Source organism: Pleurodeles waltl, chromosome 3_1 (genome assembly GCF_031143425.1).
Source record: "Pleurodeles waltl isolate 20211129_DDA chromosome 3_1, aPleWal1.hap1.20221129, whole genome shotgun sequence".
NCBI lineage: Eukaryota > Metazoa > Chordata > Amphibia > Caudata > Salamandridae > Pleurodeles > Pleurodeles waltl.
The window spans coordinates 1,093,498,097-1,093,517,180 of record NC_090440.1 but is presented as its reverse complement, the minus strand read 5'-3'; the positions used below and the strand labels follow the sequence as shown (position 1 = coordinate 1,093,517,180).

Sequence of the window (19,084 nt, the reverse complement as noted above, 5' to 3'; positions counted from 1 at the left end):
CAGGATAAGGTGTTGGGAAGCAGTGGTTATCTGCACATCTCTGAATTCCAGGGTGCCCTTACTAGCATGTGAATTACAGCGCATTTCTCAAATAGACATCTTCTTTACACACTGTCCTACATTTGGAAGGAACAAATGTAGAGAAAGATACGGGCAATAACACTTGTTTTGCTATTCTGTTCCCCCAAGTCTCCCGATAAAAATGGTACCTCACTTGCATGGGTAGGCCTAGCGCCCGCGACAGGAAATGCCCCAAAACACAACGTGGACACATCACATTTGCACAAAGAAAACAGAGCTGTTTTTTGCAAAGTGCCTAGCTGTGGATTTTGGCCTCTAGCGCAGCCGGCACCTAGGGAAACCTAGCAAATCTGTGCATGTCTGAAAGCTAGACACCTAGGGGAATCCAAGATGGGGTGACTTGTGGGGCTCTGACCAGGTTCTGTTACCCAGAATCCTTTGCAAACCTCAAAATTTGACAAATATACCACCCAACGTTCCCCTCAGTCTCCCGGTAAAAATGATACCTCATTGTGTAGGTGGGCCAAGTGCTTGTAACAGGGAAGAGCCAAAAACATGTCGAAATTGAGGAGGAACCAAAGCGGGTCCAAAAGGGCAGTTTGAAAAAAAAGACATCTTTAGGCTGACAAGTGCAGCAGAATTGTTATCGGTATAGAGGAGACAATGCTGGGTGGTAGGAATTTTGTGGATTCCTGCAGATTCCGGAAAGTTCCATCACAAAAAGGTGGGAAAAATGTGTGATTTCCAACAAAGTTGGTGGTTTGCAGGGCATTGTGGGTAAGAAAATGGTGCTGGGTGCATGAGAAACACACCACCCTGGAATCACCCAGATGTTTAGTTTTCAGATGTGTCTAGGTCTTGTGGATTTTAATACATGGCAGCGTCCCAAAGTCCATAAAGTGCAGCCCTCACCATTCCAAGTGGGACGATTTTGAGAGTTAGCCAAGCTCTCATGGCCCAAATGTAAAACCAAAACCCAAAATAATCAAATGTCGTCTTGCTTGTTGTAGGATAATATGTTTTAGAGTGCAGGGGAGAGCTGAAAGACTGTTGCCCCCTTCAGTTGGGGTGGGGGCATAACCAGGCCAATAATAGTTGGTAGCCACCACCCCACAATTCTTTTTTTTTTTAAATTCCCTGGCATCTAGTAGACTTTCTGCTCCCCCAGGGTGTGGATCAGGTGTAATTGCCCCATTTGCCCACTGGTGGGCAGAACAAACTTTGGCCCCATTTATTTGGGGTGGGGATATGGCAGTACCCCCACCCTCTTATTTTGGAAAACAAAAAATTCCATGGCCTTTGGTGGGCTTTCTGCACCCCCTTGGGGGCAGATGGGCCTTCCAAAAATAGGCCAATCTGCTCCCAAGGGGGGCAGATATGGCCAACAGTAATGTGCCCCCATGGGGAGCGACCCTTTAAAGAAAACACACACATTCCCCTTGCGTGAAATTGGTGCAAAAAAAAAAAAAACAGTGCCTATTGGTTTCTGCCCCCCTTGGGATTGACCTAACAAAAATCGCCCGATCTGCCCCCAAGGGGGGGGGGGGGGGCAGAAATGGTCTAAATACAATTTACCCCCCAGGGGAGCGACCCTTGCCTAAGGGGTCGCTCCCCACCTCTAAAAAACAAAACAAAAAAAAAAAAAAAGGATCCCTGGCGCCTAGAGGTTTCTCTACCAATAGGCCAATCTGCCGTTGGGGCAGAAATGGCCTAAAATAAATTCCTCCCCCATGGCCAACATATAATTTGCCCCCTAGGGTAGCGACCCTTGCCTAAGGGGTCCCTCCCCACCTCTGAAAATACAAAAAACAAAAAAATGATTCCTGGTGCCTAATAACAATAGGCCGATCAAAGGCCTTGAAAAAAATGCCCCCTGGGGAGTGACCCTAGCCCAAGGGGTCGCTACCCTTATGCCAGTTTCTCTTGTAAAATGAATCCCTGGTGTCTAGTGGGCATGGACATTTTTGCATTTCTCTTCCGATTTCAGCGGGATGGGGAAGTGGCCTCTGATGAGGTCAGGGCACGAATGCGCGCTGATGTCATCAGACGTCACTGGCGGGCGGTCAGAGGGGTCGCGGGTGGAAGGGGAAGGGCTTCCCCTTCAATCCCTGCCCTGAGGGGGTGGGAGGGAAGCCCACAGAGGGAGCGCTAGCGCTCCCTCTGAGCTCAGTGCCGAGGACGTAATGGTTACGTCCTCAGCACAGGAGCACTGTGCCAGTGGACGTAACCATTACGTCCCCGGCACAGAAGGGGTTAAATGCAGCCAGTTTTCCTTAAAGGAAAACGAGATGCATTTTAAAGTCAAAAATGAAAAGTTTTATTTTCATTTTTTCAGAGCAGGCAGTGGTCCATGGGACCACTACCTGCTCTGAAAAATATGTTTGCTGCCATTAACAAAGGGGAAGGGGTGCCATGGGGACCCCTTCCCATTTCCAAATGGGTTAGAACCAGTTTGAAACTGGTGCTAACTGCGATTGTTTTGCGACCGCGGTCACAGAACAATCATACATACCATTTGGATTGAGTATTAGGAAGGGACTCCCTTGACACGCCCCTTCGTAATACCGAAATCGCAAAACACAAACAGCAATTCAGTAACAAGTTACTGAATCGCAGTTTGGGCTTTGTACATCCCAAAAAGCATTTCTCAAGTTGCAAACGGGCCAATTCACAGAATCGGCCCGTTTGCAACTTGAGAAATGCTTCGTACATCTGGCCCTTTGTGCTTTTTGATGCTACTTTTACTTAAGACTTTGAAACTGCGTGTCTCCAGTTCTGGATTTTTGCTGTCTGGTATAATTTAATTTATTAAAATTTACTCTTTTTGTGTTGTGTTGTGTTGTCACCTTATTACTGTTTGTGGGCTCCATAAATATTTTACACATTGCCTCTAAGTTAAGCTGGACTGCTTCGTGCCAAGTTCTGAGAGGATTAAACACAGTTTAAGTATTGACTTTTGTAGTTCATTAAGACAAGGACCATGTCTATTATTTGAGAGGAACACTGATGCTGAGCTCAATAGATTCTGCAAGGATAGGAGGCTTCCAGTAACCAAGACTTACAAAATGCAGGAGCTTCTGAAGGCCCGTAAGGCCTTGGAGGAGAATCACCAGTTACAAGCCACACCTCAGGAGGAGGAGGAGGATATGGAGAAGCAAGAGAAGAAGGGATAAAATCACCTGACTATGGTCCCAGAAGGTACAGGAGGGTCCACCGGCATGGGGTCCCCCTGCCAGGTCCAGGACAGTCAGCAGCATGTCTTCCTTTAACCTGTCCCCTGAAGAACTGGAGGACAGGAAGGATGAGACGGAGTCAGGCTGCAGCTGGCCAAACTCAAGATGGGAGAGACTGCTGCTAAGAGGTCTTCAGAGAAGGCTGCTTCCAAGAGGGCTCCATAGGAGGCAGCTGCCCATGGAGCTCTAGAGGGGAGAAAGGATGAGGCTCACAGGGCCTTTGTGGATAGGAGGGATGAGGCAGAGAACATCGCCTTCACCAAGGAGAAAGCTGAGGCTGAAAGATAACTATTGATGGCTCATAACATGAGTCACGAGAAGCTGGTCCAGCAACAATGGTGGCAGTGAAACCGTAGTGTCCAACAGGGACAAGAGAGTCTACATTCCTAAAGACCTGGTGCCTAGCTATGTGGGGTGGAAGGATGACACTGACAAATGGATTACAGCTTATGAGGTAGCCTTAAGGATATATAGAGTCCCAGAAGATAACTGGGGGTGGGGAGCATCTTTGGATACAAACCCACGGTGGGATGAGATACCCTTCTGACACTAGTGGCAGATGACCAGATGAGATATGCCCCAAGATAGAGATTCTTGTCACCAAGACTAGGATCACCCCCCAGAAAGGTAGTGCATGAGATTTAGGGACAGCCACAAGCTATCAAGCCAACTTTAGGTGGATTTCATTGATTACCCCAATAAGGCACTGAAAGTCTGGGAGAAGGGCAGCACAGTGAGCAATTATGAGAGGCTGTATGATCTGATTTGGAGAGAAAACATGTTCGATACTAGCTTTACAGATATGTCCCAAACTCTGATTGACAGCAAGCATACTTCACCTCTCAAGAACTTGCAAAGCTGGTGGACCTCTGGGTTAGCACAAGGGTGACCAAGAAGGCACACAGGGATGATCACCACAAACAAGGACAAGGTCCCCACCAGATGAAAGAGTTGTGGGGGGGAGACAAAGATAAAATATTTGAGTTCATAAAAGGCTTCCAAAAGAGTTTCCAGGGGAAGGATTCCTAGCCCACACCTGACAAGAAGAAGGGAGAGTTTGTGGGAAGACGTCTTCAGGTCACTTCAACCCTAAGTGCTTTGAGTGTTGCAGGTACGGACATTCAAAGGATCAACCCCAACTGCCTAAAAAGACAGCACAGGTGCTCAGGCCCCGGGTAAATCTAGTGTAGTGCATGGCAAGATGGTTGCTGCAGTTAGCATGGGGGTGGTGCAGTGGTCACCTTAGTGTGCCTAGGAGACAGAGAAATGGCATCCAAGACTCATATGTCTACTAATACTAAGAAGTATAGGCAGTGGATCACCACCATTGAATAGAGGGTGGAGTCTCTGAGAGACACAGGAGCCACTATGACTACTGCCAGGTGTCATTGGGTATCTTCAGAGCAGGTGCTTCCCAATCTAGCTCATCAGGCGGTTACTGCTGACAACCACAAGAGTCACTACCCAGCGGTTTGGGATCCCTTTGAGTGGGGTGGGTATCAGTTTCCTTGAGGGTAGCTGTGGGTCAGCCATGCCTGTGAATTGTCTAAAGGGTAATGATGTAGAGCACACCATCTGGAAGAAGGTAGAGCTCCAGTCATACCTGGTGTTGCTAGGGTGATTGAGTAGGTGTGCCTCACTGCATGGTTCAGGGACTCCCGAGAGGAAGATCCAAAGGTCCTGGAACAATGGCCCAGGCCCCTGCAAAGGAGAAGAGGGCATGGGGCACAGGAAACCTGCCTCAGATATTCCCAAGGTCCGGGAGGAAGCAGAACCTGAGGGAGATGCTCTGGAACCTAGAAGGGAAGACATGACTGCCCTGGGAGACCTAACTGAGCTGGCTGGTTGGCAAGCTGGAGAACGCCCCTCCTGGGCAGGGATCTGCCAAGTGCAGAAGGAGTGTCTCACTCTCCAGAATATTTGGCACCAGATCAAAGTCTAGGCAAATGAAGACACCACTGGTAATCACCTTATCTACTTGGTGAATGATCTGTATAGTGAGCTTAAGGTTCCTGAGCCTGGGGCAACCCATGAGTTGGTGGTCCACCAGTGATACAAGTCCTTCCCACTGGGAATGGGTCATGATGTACCCCTGGTTAGACATCTGGGTCAGACCAGACTTTTGAAAGGCTGGTTACCCATTTTTTGTGGCCCCTGATGAGAAGTACCTCAAATACATTCTGTAGGTCCTCTCCTTTCTGTCAGGCCAGTAGGAAGACAGGGAAAACCAGAATGCTCCCTCGTTTCCCCTTCCTGTTGCTGGCACTCCCTTTGAAAGGATGCACATTGATATTGCGGGGCCTATGGACGCCAAGAAAGCCATGGACTACAGGTTTATCTTGATCTTTATTGCCCATTCCACCCATAACCAGGAGGCTATCCCTCTGAGAACAGTGACTGTGCCTGCTGTGGCCAGGGAACTGATGGGAATCTTTATGCAAGTGGGTTTCCCAAGGAGTTGGTGTCTAACTGAGGAATCAAGTTCATCTTTGCATACATGAAATCTCTGGAATGAGTGTGGAGTAACCTTCAAGTTCTCCAGACCCATTCTTCCCCAAACCAAAGGGCTTATTGAGATACTTAACAAGACCCTGAAAGGCATTATCATGGGCATATCAGAACCCTTGGGGTGGAAGTGGGATGGTCTACTGCCATGCGTGGTTGCTTACAGGGAGGTGCCTCAGAACACGGGTGGGATCAACACCTTTGAGCTTCTGTATAGCCACCCTGTCAGAGGGCCTCTCCGCCTTGTGAAGAAGGGGGTAAGAGCAAGCTCCCAAGAAATTCTCCAGAATGTAGTCAGCTACATGCTGGCTGCAAGATCTCAGATAAAGCAGCTCTGAGAAATCAGCAGCCAGACAGGAAGTCATGAAACTCTGGTATACCAGAATGGCGCTCTGGTCTTTTTCCTACCTGGTCAGTAGGTGTGGGTGATGGAGCCAGTGGATCCCCGGATCTTGCAGGTCCAGTAGACTGGACAGTATGAGTTAAAGGAACAAAAGGGGGGGGGTGGGTGGGGTCACCTACCTGGTGGGTCTCCAGACCTCAGGACTTATTTAATCCTAAATGTTAACCACCTCAACCACACTTTGAGGAGTCTGAGGTCACTATGCTCTTGGTGATAAGTAGAGGTGAGGGGAAAGATGGTGAACCTTTCCCGTGTATTTTCTATGCAAAAAAGCACGATGGATCAGTAGAATGACTGAACCTCTCTCCCTCTCGGACCCCCTCAACAGCGAGAGACTCCGGCCAGCTGTTGGAGCAGTTCTTACCTATCCCTGGACTCACCCATTGGTGTTCGCACAAAATTGACACCTGGGACAGTATGTATGTGAAGAATAAGATCAATAGGCTATATAGCAAAGTGAGAGTCAGCATCAAGGAAGAAGTGTCGATGATGTTAGAACCAGGAGTGACTGAGCACTCCAACAGCTCTTGGTCCAGCCTAGTGGTGCTAGTACCCAAGGTCATCCCAACCGGTACCAGCCAAGAACTACAGCTCTGTGTGGATTATAGAGGGCTCAATTCAGTCATTAAGACTGACACACATCCTATCCCCTGAACTGAGGAGCTCATAAATCTGTTGGAAGTTGCCAAGTTCCTTATTACTTTTATTATACATAAGGGTACTGGCAGATTGTCCTAAGCAAGGGAGCCAAGGCGAAGTATGCATTCTGCACTCCAGAGGGTCATGACCAGTCCAGGGTGATAACCTCTGGGTTAAAGAATGCTCCTACCACATTCCAGAAGCTGGTCAACCGGCTTCTGGCTGAGTTGGAGAACTTCAGTACCCCCTAGTCAGATGACATAGAGATCTTCAGTTCTGGTTGGGAGGACCACCTGAACCCCATCTGCACAGCACTTCAGGGCCTGCAGAAAGCAGGCCTGACTATCAAGGCCAGTAAGTGCCAGATGGGGCGGGGTTCAGTGTCTAGCAGGGTCACCAAGTCGGTGGGGACAAGGTGTTGCACCTTCCACTCAAACTTCAGACATTCCTGGCTATGGGAACCCCAAGACTCAGCCAGAGGATCAGGGCCCTCCTGAACCTACCCAGCTACTACAGGAGATTTGTCAAGGTTTATGGTGCCATTGTTGTCCCCTTGACTGAGCCGACTTCTAAAAAGCAGCCCGAAAGGTGATCTGTACAGAGGTGTGTCAAAAAGCATTCAACACCTTAAAGGATGCCATGTGCGTAGCACCAGTGCTCAAAGGCATCAGACCTCTCTAAGGAATTACTCAGCCAAATGGATGTACCAGAGCATGGCACAGGGGCTGTGCTCTCACAGCTAAATGAAGAGGGCCTGGACAAACAGGTTGCCTTCATCAACAGGAGGCTACGTCTCATTGCACAGAGGTGAAGTGCCATAGAAAGGGAACCCTTTGCAGTGGTCTGGGCACTGAAGATGAGCCCATACTTGTTTGGGGCTCACTTCCAAATTCAGACAGACCACAGACCCCTCAGGTCGCTCATGCAAATGAGGGGTGAGAATCCCAAATTTTTTAGGTTGTCCATCTCACTACAAGGAATGGACTTTATGGTGTAACAACGTCCTGGGACTGACCACTCCAATGTTGATGGTCTCTTCTGATTCTTCCACGTTAGTGATGAGAACTCACATGAGGTGGGTGGTTCTCCCTACTTTCAGCTTGGGTGGGACACATAAGACTTGACTTCCTTGGATGGCAGTCCCCAAAATGTTTTGCCTTTACCCCTCCTGTTTTTATCAATTTGTTTTTGTTGTCTTTAGGACTGCTAACCAGTGCTAAAGTGCCTGTGTTATCTCCCTGAAACATGGTACAACTGGCATACACTTAATTGGCACATCTCATTTATATTTAAGTCCCTACTAAATTATACTACATGTAACCAGTGCCAATAAATTAAATGCTACTGGTGGGCCTGGAGTCCTCATTGTGCCACCCACTAATGTAGTCTTTTAAAACGTGTCTCTGGCCTGTCACAACAGCCTATAGTGCAGTTTTAAACTGACATTTTGACCTGGCAAAATAAATCTTTTGCCAAGCCAAAACCTACCTTTTCAATATATATGTCACCCGTAAGGCATCCCCTAAAGGCTCATAGGGCAGGGTACACCGTATTTAAAAATTAGGACATGTGGGTTTACATTTTACATGTCCTGGTACTGAAAAACTCTTAAAGACGTCTTTCACTATTACAAGCCCTATCTCTCTCATAGTATAGCGCCAGATTACATTATTACACTTAATATATGATAACTTTGTGAGCAGATAGCAAAATTATGTTTACACTTAAATTAATTGTACTTTAAAAGCATCTTTAATGGTAATTTGGGATTTTAAGTTACAAATCTGAAAATATCACTTCTAGAAAGTTGGCATTTTCTTGTCCTAACCATTTGTGCCTTGTACCAATATCCTGGGTCACATGACTGTGTACAGTTTAGCTGATGGCCTTTGTGCATTCCTCTCGGACAGCGAGACAAAGGGGAACTATTTTTTGGCAGGATGGTTGGGGGGAGGGCATTGTTCCCTGCCCCACTTACATTTCTAAGGGTTTTTCCTCCAGAACACACAAAGGAATCTGACACTAGTCTTTTGTCACTCTCAGACTTCTTGAAGCCTTGACAGGGGAAGGATAAAACTTTCCAGAACCAGATGTGTGGGTAGCCACCCCAAGGATGTCCCCCACTTCAAAGGCTGGCACCAGGTAGAAATATTGGACCTCCTGGACCATTCATCAGATCACAGCTGGACTTCTGGAAAACTAAGAAGGACTGCTCTGCTGCCCTGCTGCACGAAGGATTGCCCTGATGCCCCAGGAAGGAAAACTGGACCTGCTCCCTGAACCCAGGGCACCCAGAGTGACTCCAAGGGCTAGCTGGCTTGCCTCCTGTGGGAGGTACAGATACATAAAAGTTCCAGAGACCTGTCCTGCGTTTGCCCAGCTGACCAGACCCAACTGGATCTGCCTGTGCCCTGCTGCTGGCCTATGCTGGAGTGAGCCCTGAATCCTGAGAGGTGCCACCAGGTCCTGGACCCTTGGCTGACATCAGAGTGTAAGCCTCCTTCCCCAAATAAGGGTTCCGTCAAAACCGACGGAGTGGGATGTAACTTTATGCAGGACTTTGCATTGCAGCACCACACAGCTCCTGATCAAAAGCCTCATCTGAACCAACGCAACCCAATACAAATCAGGGTAAGACCTTGCATCACAGCACCTCACAGCTCCTGATCAACAGCCTCATCAGAATCAGTGTAGGGTTTTGCATTGCAGCACCTCACAGCTCCTGATTGAAAGCCACATCGGAACTTACAGTGCACAATGCAGCTCAACGCAACACAGGGCCTCTCAGCTCAGCCCAAGAATAACCAGGTACACTGTACTGCAGAGGGCACTCCATCACAGTCAGCCTGAACTTGTGGCTTTGTCCTGGTCTGGCGCAACCAGATGACACTAGTTGGTGCTTGGTGCTTTTTGGTGTTATTTTTACTTAAAACTGTGAAAGTGCATTTCCCCATTTCTACTGACTGGATTTTTCCTGTTCTGGAATCGTTTTATTTATTAAAATGTACTTTAGTGTTCTAGATGGCTGTGGGATTTTTCTTGTGTTGTGTTTTCACTTTATTACTGTTTGTGTGCTGCATAAATATGTTACTCATTGCCTCTAAGCTAAGCCTGACTGCTCTGTGCCAAGCTGCCAGAGAGTTAAGAACAGGTTAATTGAGTGACGTTTGTGGTTCACCCTGACAACGATTTTGTCTATTGTTTGAGTGGGGCTTCCATCTCTTTCAACTAGTAGCCCAATTTCCTACGGTATCAGTTTTGGACTATGTGCTGGGTGCCAAAGTATGGTGATATTAATTGATTTTAAGTGTTTGTGGCATCTTTTTACTGTACTTTAGTGCTTCATTTTTGAGTGATACGTTCAAGTGTCCATTTTCACTACTACTTAAATTAGTTGTCATAAGATAGTTTTACATACTATATTCAGAAAATAAGACTAACTTGCTTTTATGTAACATTGTATATAGCACTACTGCCATTTCTACGTGCTGTGTTACTATAACCAGATGTAAAGATATTCGCTGTACTGTCTTCAAAGGGGTGAAATGCTAAGTTATCCTTGCAGAAATCCAAACTCTGCAAATCACAGTAGAGGGAAGGAACAGTATGTCTGCTTTCTGTGGCTTCGCTGATCTATCCAAGTTTGAATGTGAATAACAATATACAAATAATATCAATAGCTATCCTGGTGGCAATGGTGGGGTATCCCCTACCATCATAGTAAATGTGATAAGCTCCGTATCCTAGACTACTTTCAATTTATATAAATTATTCATAGCAGACCGGTTACTTCTTTCCTACATGTAGCATGATGCCACCATTTCCAGTCATGAGGATTCAAGGTGACTAAGTCAAGGACGGGCTCTCAATTGCTTTGATTTGACAATGAACAGGGCTCGGACAAACCCAACCTCACAGAGGTTGGGACATTGTATTACAAAGTAGGACAACTTTTTTCCTGCACTTTCAATAGGAAACTGAGCAAACTGGTATAAATGGAAAAACAGTTTTACCTTAGTCACACCCATTCCTTCACATTTGAAAAATAAATACACAAGTATTTACTTAATTTTCTGTCATACAGAGATAGCAAAACTAATGCATTCCACTGTTTTGCAGTAGTCCAAAGCTCTAGCTTGGAGCAATTTTTGTTTATAAGATTCTCTATCTTCCAAGAACCAAATGGTGTAAAATGTATTTCCGTAATTTTTAGCACTGAAACAAACCATAAACATAATTTTGGTGGGACTCAATTTAACTTATTAACTAACAGCATTAATAAGAACGAGAGAGAAACAAAAAAGGGACAAGAAAACAAGAACTAAATGTTTGTCCAGGCATATTAGTAATTGATGCTGATGAAGGCACACAGTAGCACCACTGCTTCAACTCACGCACAGGTCTACAGGGTACGACTTCACTGGATTTTAAAGCACGTTTTCAGTTCTGTACCTTGACTCATCTCCTCCATCTTCCGAATCCCAGAGAAGTAGTGCAATAAAATTGACGGAAAGGAAACAAAGTGTATTAAAATGATATTTTTTACATAAACTAATTGTTTCACAAACATAGGAAAATAATGACTTCAGATTCTTCTTCTACAGACATTTCATGGAGGCAACAGTGTCCAAGTAGTAAGGTCTTACTTGGGAACATGGCAAAGTGTTGACTGAAGTCTTATTCAATTTGGTCCTGCAGCCTTCAACCAATTCAATCTCTGGTTTAGAGGCGATTCTTCGGTCAGCTTCACAGAAGGCCTTTTCTTGCACAGCCTGGTCCTCTGAGTTAAGCTCTTGGATTAATTTGGCTGAAAAGTACCCAAAATGAAAAAGACAAGCACAGCAACTGAGCAAACAGTAAATAAATCACTCAGAAAATGTCAACAGAAAAATTATATGTCATACATAAACAGTAAGTCAGAAATTGCCCAATTTGGAACATGGGGATTGGTAGGTATCATACTAAGATATATATACGAGTCTGAAAACACTAGACCTAAATTTTACTAAGGCATAACCTGCATAACTTACGGCCCCCTCCAGTATGGCTGGGGAGAGCAGATAACGATTCCCCTTTCTGGCTAATGCGGATACAGGGATAATGGCCAAAACCAGACACCTCTATCCCCACACCTAAATCTGGCAAACTCGTTGAGAGAGCATAGCCATCCTATAGTAGGCAGCAGCATTTCTTTTTCTGACACATTAATTGCAACAAAATGTACGCATACAACCTGGTTTTTCCTTATACTTCCATCCGCCTCTTGACATGCTCCATGAAGATGTAATGTCGTATCTTGATGTTATTCTCGTTCATCTCATCTTACTTTGTTGTGTACTGATATGATGCGAGCGTGGCAGTTCTTGTGACTCACCAGGCATTCTTATTCTAAAGGACTGATCATTTCGGCAGCTGCGATATGGAGTCAGGAGTGTGGGACGTGTCGGATGGACTCTTGCTTCTTACACCTTATTAAATATTAAATACCTGTCTAATTTCTACTTGGCGTACATGGATGATTCTTCAGGAGGCCACCAGTGAGGGTAAATGATTATTATATATGTGGACGAGCGTTTCCTTCAAGTCAAGTACATTCCATCGATCAAGAGCCTCCTGTTGTGAGTGTCTCATCAGTACGATAACAGCGATGGGGTTCAGCGCCACCTGCTTGGCCACTTGGGAAGTATTCAGGTGATATTCCATATCAATTTCGGCTTGGACTGGAGCAGTCAAAGCCAGGCATAATGTGGTGGACAACGATGTAATACAACAGAAGCACGCACGTTCACACATCACGTGCTTATGCAAAGCAGTTATTTTATTGCTGTTATCGTGCATGTCGCCGCAATCATGTCAGAGTGGAAATTTATTGATTTTATCAGGAACAGCAGTGCTATGCGTTGCGGATTTTCATGGACACATCCCTCTGCAGCGTGAAAGAGTTTATGGTACAATATATTTTAATGTGTCTACTTTGTAGTAGCGATTTACTTCCTACTTTAATACCATAATTCTCTAATATCTACTCTTTGCCACAATTTAAGGAGTTCTAGGAAGCTGGAGCATGGGGATTCTCAGTATTAATCGGACACTGTGGCAAGTGGGGGTCACATTCAACAACCTCCACATTTTCCATGGCATCCTGGGAGGCCACAACAACAATGGAAATATTGATTCAAGGTATTTGTAATTGTAATAGTATTTATATAGCGCTTACTACCCCCGACGAGGCGCAAAGCGCTTTTTGGCGAGTAGCACGCTATTCCGGAACCCAAAAGGAATTAGTGGTGGATTATTGTAGGGAAATATGAGTACAGTTTTAGTATTAATATGAGTTAATTTGAGCCGCGGATATGTGAGTTTGTTAGTTGGATTGACTGGAGTAATGGAGGGGTGGAGGAGGGAAGAATCCAGAAGTGTTAATTGGGAGTTTATAGTAAATAGGATTTAGACTTGGGATGAGTAAAGGAGGAGGGAAGAGTATGTGGAAAGGGTTAGGGAGATTATAATAGCACAAGGGGTTTTGGATGAATTAAAGTTGAGATAAATGAGGGAGAATTTGTTAGGGTTGTTTGGGAGATCATGGTAGTAAAGTGAGGTTTGGGTGAGTTAGATGTGGAAGAGGAGGGAAGAGCTTAGGCAGGGTTAGTTAGGAGATGAAAGTAGTAGACTGGATTTGGGATAAGTCAGAGTGAGAATGGAGGATAGATTGATAGAGAGATGACATACAGTGATGGGTAGACAAAGTAAAGCTTACAAGAGAGTAAAAATATAATATTTTTTATTTATAATTTTTATATATTCATACACACATTTTTTACCTTTATTGTTACTGAATTTATTTATTCTTTATTGTTATATATATATATATATATATATATATATATATATATATATATATATTTAGATTTATTTATAATTTTAATTTTGTTTATAGATTTTATTTTAATTTTATTTTTTCTCCAGTACAGTAGAACTAGAGTAATAAATAAATATATATGTAAGTACATAGTAAGGGAATATATGTCCAAGGAATATAATAATGAGTATAATATGAGAAGGAAAGTAGTATTGTATAAACACAGACTTTCAAGATTTGTAATACTTGAAGTTGATTAATAAGTGTACTTTTTAACATTTATCTCAACTTAATTTTTGAATAGCCAAATACCTATGATAATAAACATTTGATCAGTGTGATATAAAATGAGAGCAGGGATTCATAAGTATCTAATATAACAACTTATCTAGGAGCTATGCAATGACCTATGAACATGTTAAGCATAGAATAACATGTGTGTGTATATATATATATATACACACACACACAGACACATGAATACACACACATATACACACATATGTACATACTTAAACCATGAGTAAATATACATTAAACAGGTTTAAAGAGTATGTGTGTAGTTTATTGTTATGACATAGTAGCAATACATATTTTCTAAAGAACTATATATATCTAGAATATACACATAATCAGATAAAAAATATTTATCAACACAGGCATATGCAGTCCATAGCTGTTTGAATATGGTGGTTATGAACGAAAGAGCCAACTCTTGAGTAGTCTTCTGAAGACAAGATAGTTATCTGTGGATCTTATAGCTGGGGGTAATGAATTCCATAGTTTGGCTGCTTGAACAGAGGAGGATGTACCACCTATAGTATTTTTCTTGTATGGTGGTGTTCTAAGGCGGGGTGCCAATCTTGAGCAGAGGTTTCTTTGTTGAATGTATTTGGTTATTTTGTTTCTGATAAAAAGCGGTCCTGTTCCATGTATAGCTTTGTGGGTGATACAAAGCAGCTTGAAGGTGCATCTTCTGGCAACGGGTAACCAGTGTAGTGCTCTTAGGGCAAGGGAGATGTGGGCTTGTGGCTTTACATGTAATAGTAGCCTAGAAGCGGAGTTCTGAATACGTTGTCGTTTTTTCATAATAGAGATGATCCATGGTTGTGGCCATTGGCATAATCCAGTTTGGATAGTACAAGCGTGATAGTAGCTTGCACCTTGTGTGGAAATCCGAGGTAGGGGAAGATGCGTCACAGAGTCTTCAAGGTGATGAAACTTGTTTGTGCTAATTTTTCCACTTGGGCATTCATTGTTAACTTGGAGTCCATGGTGATTCCAAGGTTTTTAACTTCCTTGTATAATTGCGGAGGTGGTCCGAGATCGTCCGGTCAGGCGCACACTGGGTCATAATTTTTCCAGTCACCACACATGAGTATTTCTGTTTTGGAGGCATTTAGGTTGAGATGGCTCCAAGTTATCCACTGATCAACGGCTCTTAGGCAATTGAAGATAGGTGAGTTTTCAATGTTTTTGGGGCATTCTAATTTAAGTAGTGTTTGTGTGTCATCTGTATAGTTGTAGCATGGGAGATGAAAATCATTGATCAGGTAATGATATCATGTAGATGTTGAAAAGTAAAGCAAAGGTGAGATGATTGATCCTGGGGAGACCCCTGCTTTTGTGAGGTAGGGTTTGGACGAGAAGGGGGAGAAAAGATGATATTAGTTCCTTTTTGAAGGTAGGATGTAATCCAGTCGAGAGCAGTTCCCTTCTATGCCGGCTTCTTGGAGTCATTGAATTAGGGTGTCATGGTCAACTGTTTAAAAGGCAGCCGAGAGGTCCAAGAGAAGTAGTGCAGCAACTCCACTGCGGTCGACTTTGTTTTTCAGATCATCCCAGATTGCTATGAGTGCAGATTCAGTGCCTCTTCCTGGGTGGAATCCAATTAGGTAGTCTGAAAGTATAGAATTGTCTTCAATGAATTGTGAAATCTGGGTGAATGCTGCTCTTTCTATCAGTTTGCCCAGGAAAGGTCCATTTGTGATTGGTCTGTAGTTGTTGGGGTCTTGCGGGTCTAGGTTTGTTTTCTTTAATAACAGTCGTATGTATGGCTTTTTCAGGTCTACATGAAAAGTTCGTGTAGTTAAAGAGTTGATGATTCTTCTTACAGGTGTGGCAGCAGAAGTAGATAAAAGAATGTTCTTGAAGATGTGTGGTGGGCAAGGGTCAGAAGGGCAACCGGAAGGTCTGCTTGCTTTGACCAAATCTTTAAATTCCCCTTGTGATATTTGTTTGAAGGACTGTAGAGGGTGGTTTGGTTTATTCTTAGAGGGTATTTTAGGAAAGGGGTTGGTGCTGATGGGTTTCTTCTGTTTTAAATAGGAGTCCAATGTGTCTGCCTTGGTTGTGTAATGAGTTGCCAGTTTGCTTGTGAAATCTTGAGTAGTGGGATGACTTCCTTCCATGCACGTAGGTTTTCGAAAATCATTGAGAATTTTATAAAATTCTTTGGTTGCAGATATAGCATTTTGAATTCTGTCCGAGTAGTACTTTTTATTTTTTTTATTTTTAGCTTTTTTGATTGATAATTTGTATATTCTGTTAGGTTTGTGTAGCTGCAGTTTGTTTTGATTGTTGTACGTTTTGAGCCAGGTCCGCTGCAACTTTCTGATTTGTTGCTTTATCTTTTTAAGTTCTGTGTTTCTCCAAGGTGTTGGTTTTCTTTTGTCCTGTTTAGTTTTTCTGAGTGGTATTAGGATATCAAAAGCTTCCTGTAGCCACTCAAAGTTTTGGAACAGAATTAATTATATTAAATCTGAGTTGGCTGTTAGTTGTGTTTCTAAGTCCTCAAAATTGAGTTTGCTCCAAGGTCGATAGGTGCATATATGTAAGTAGTTGTGGGGTGTGTTGATTTGTGGTGTTTTATGTCAGAGTGTTAGCAAATGGTGGTCTGACCATGTGATTGGCGTGATGCTATGAACGGTAACTAGTTCAGGCTTAGCAAAAATGACATCTAGGATGTGTCCAGCGATGTGTGTGGGATTGTGTACAATCTGATGTAGGTTCAATGCGACTAAGCCAGTGGTGATAGCTTTTGAATGGGGCATATTGGGTTTGTTAAACCAAATGTTTAGGTCCCCTAAGAATGTACAGGTTTGAGTATAATGTAATAAGGTATGAGACTGTATCTAGAAAAGCATCTGGGAATGTGGAGTTGTTAGGTGGAGGTTTGTAAAGGAGGAGAATGTTACAGGACGAGGTTGGAGTAGGGTGGCATCTGGTGCGGAGGGCTTCACAACTCTGTATGGAAATGTTGTTTGTTTTACTGAGATTAATTGCCTGTTTGAATATAATTGCTAGTCCACCTCCTCTCTTGCCTGTAGGTTTTGTGTGATGGTTTGATAGTTTGAAGGAAGGGATTCATGCAACACTGGGGCCATGTCATCTCCCAACCATGATTCTGTTATGAATAGTAAGTCAGGTTGTGTGTCTGTGAGCAGGTTGTAGATGTGGTGCTTGTTTTTTTGAGAGTGACCGAGCATTTATGAGCTGTCAGTTTAGAAAAAGTGTTAGTGGTGGTGTTGTTTTGTTTAGGAGAAGTGTGAGCAGTATATTTTGAGCATGTAGCAGGTGTGTTGTTAGTTGTGATAACTGTGTGAGGGTCACAATAGTCTTGTTTTTCAATATAGTGTTCCTCTTCCAGCAGGTTTAGGAGGCATTTTGTTGGGTCTGTGTGTGTGGGTGGTGGACTTGGTGGCTGAGAGAGACATGAAGAGTGTACTGTTTTTTGGTAGGGTAGCCCTATTATGTAATAGACAAGGGGATGCAAAGTTGTTAAGAGTGGCATGTTGATTATTTTGTTTGCGTCTGTTTAGTGTGTAAGGAGTATGGGTTAGGGGTTAGGGGTGGTGGAGGAGCGTGTGGATCATGATGTAAGGGTCTAAACTGTGCAATGGATGATGGTGTTCTTTTTGTAGTAATGAGGGTGGGAGTGGGTGTGATGATAAGTATAATGATGGTTTGTGCTGATTTGATGTGCTGATGTGTGTGGTCTGTATTGTTTTTGTGGAATAGTGAGAGGGGATATTGATGTAGTGGTTTTCGGTGAGGAATTTGTATGTGAGTGAGTGGTGGTGAGTGGAATTAGAGTATTACAGGGGGTGTTGATGTGTTTTGGAGATGAATGTATGAGGTGTGTAAGAAGGAATGGATGTGTGTCAGGGGAGTTTGTGTTAGTTGTGATGACTGGAAGAGGTAATATGTGTGGTGGAGTGGAGTGTGAGGATTGTATGGTTGTGTGTAATTGGTGAAGAGAGGGAAGGGTGTTTGTAGAGTTGTCATGATAAAAGGTGGTCTGTGTGGAGCAAATAGAGGATAGTGTTGGTTTGTATGAACAGGGAGTGTGTATCTGGAAGGCTGAAAGTAATGTATAGTGTGGTTTTGTGTTGTGTGGGTGATGGCAGGTTGTGTTAGTTGGAGTGGACAGAATAGCATTTGCTGTGAGAATGAAGGTGTTTTACTGTTGTAGTTGTGATGGATAGGTGTATAAGTGTTGTCTATGGGGTATCGTGTTGGATGATGGGACATTGCAATCTGTATGTGGTCAGTTTGTGATGCTGGAGTAGGATGTCTTTGCAGATAATGTGTTTGCATGTTGATGGATGTGTAGGGAGTAAAGTCCTTTCTGGTAAATGGGAAATTGGCCAGCATTTCAGAGTTACTTGGTGACCACAGACGCTGTATATTACTCACCACCAAGGAAACTAGCGCTTTTAGTTAACTGTTTAGGTACTGAACCGCAGAACGTTTTGATAGCTTACCTGATCTTCAGCCAACTCAGAATGATGAGGAAGAATGGAATGTGTATTTGGAGGTGCAGAAAAGACTTGCAAATCACGCTTAGGGGAACCTAGTATGCCGGTGGAATGTTTTAATTTGTATTCACGAAAACAAGGGGTTGATGGAAATATTTATCAGTATGTTGTATCTTTACGTATTCTTGCAACTACTTGATAATTTGAGAATTGGGTTGGTGATTTGAGAATAGGGTGGATCAATATGTTAGAGATCAAATTGTTTTGAATTCTTTGTCTAAAAAAGTGCAGGAGCATTTATTGTGTTGTGTCAATCCTACTCTTGAAGGAACTATCAGGATTACAAAGAGGACTGAACATTCTTGTGAATCTGTGAAGGTTATTTTAGACAATTACAATGATTCTGAATGTAAATGTTTGAATGTAGTGAACCGAGTACATGATTTGTCTGTTAAAAATTCCAAATTGGTATATTATTCTGCATCATGCTTCAGGCGTAGGTCTTGTGCACAAAAGGGAAACTGCTTGCGTAGCTCAAGGTAAGAAATGTAAGAAACATGAGCATTTTATAAGGGTTTATAGGAGCACGGTCAGTTGTAATGTTAAAGTTAATAGCGCTCATAATTAAATTGAACAGAATGTCCTCCTTAAACCTGAAACTGTA

General features: G+C 43.5%; 1 protein-coding gene across 7 annotated transcripts in view; it reads right to left on the bottom strand.

The window, feature by feature from the left end:
* The window catches only part of TTC12 (tetratricopeptide repeat domain 12), a 282,909-nt gene that overhangs the window by 227,370 nt on the left and 36,455 nt on the right, over nucleotides 1–19,084 (bottom strand). For 3 of the 7 annotated variants that reach the window (XM_069224366.1, XM_069224367.1, XM_069224369.1), the window contains exons 3-4: nucleotides 11,448–11,608; nucleotides 11,254–11,272 (exon numbers count right to left, since the gene is read on the bottom strand). In XM_069224366.1, the coding sequence (XP_069080467.1) occupies nucleotides 11,254–11,272; nucleotides 11,448–11,608 (180 nt within the window). Of the gene's footprint in view, nucleotides 1–11,195; nucleotides 11,273–11,447; nucleotides 11,609–19,084 lie in introns of those variants that run through there. The other 4 variants (XM_069224370.1, XM_069224373.1, XM_069224372.1 and 1 more) reach the window with 4 other exon arrangements.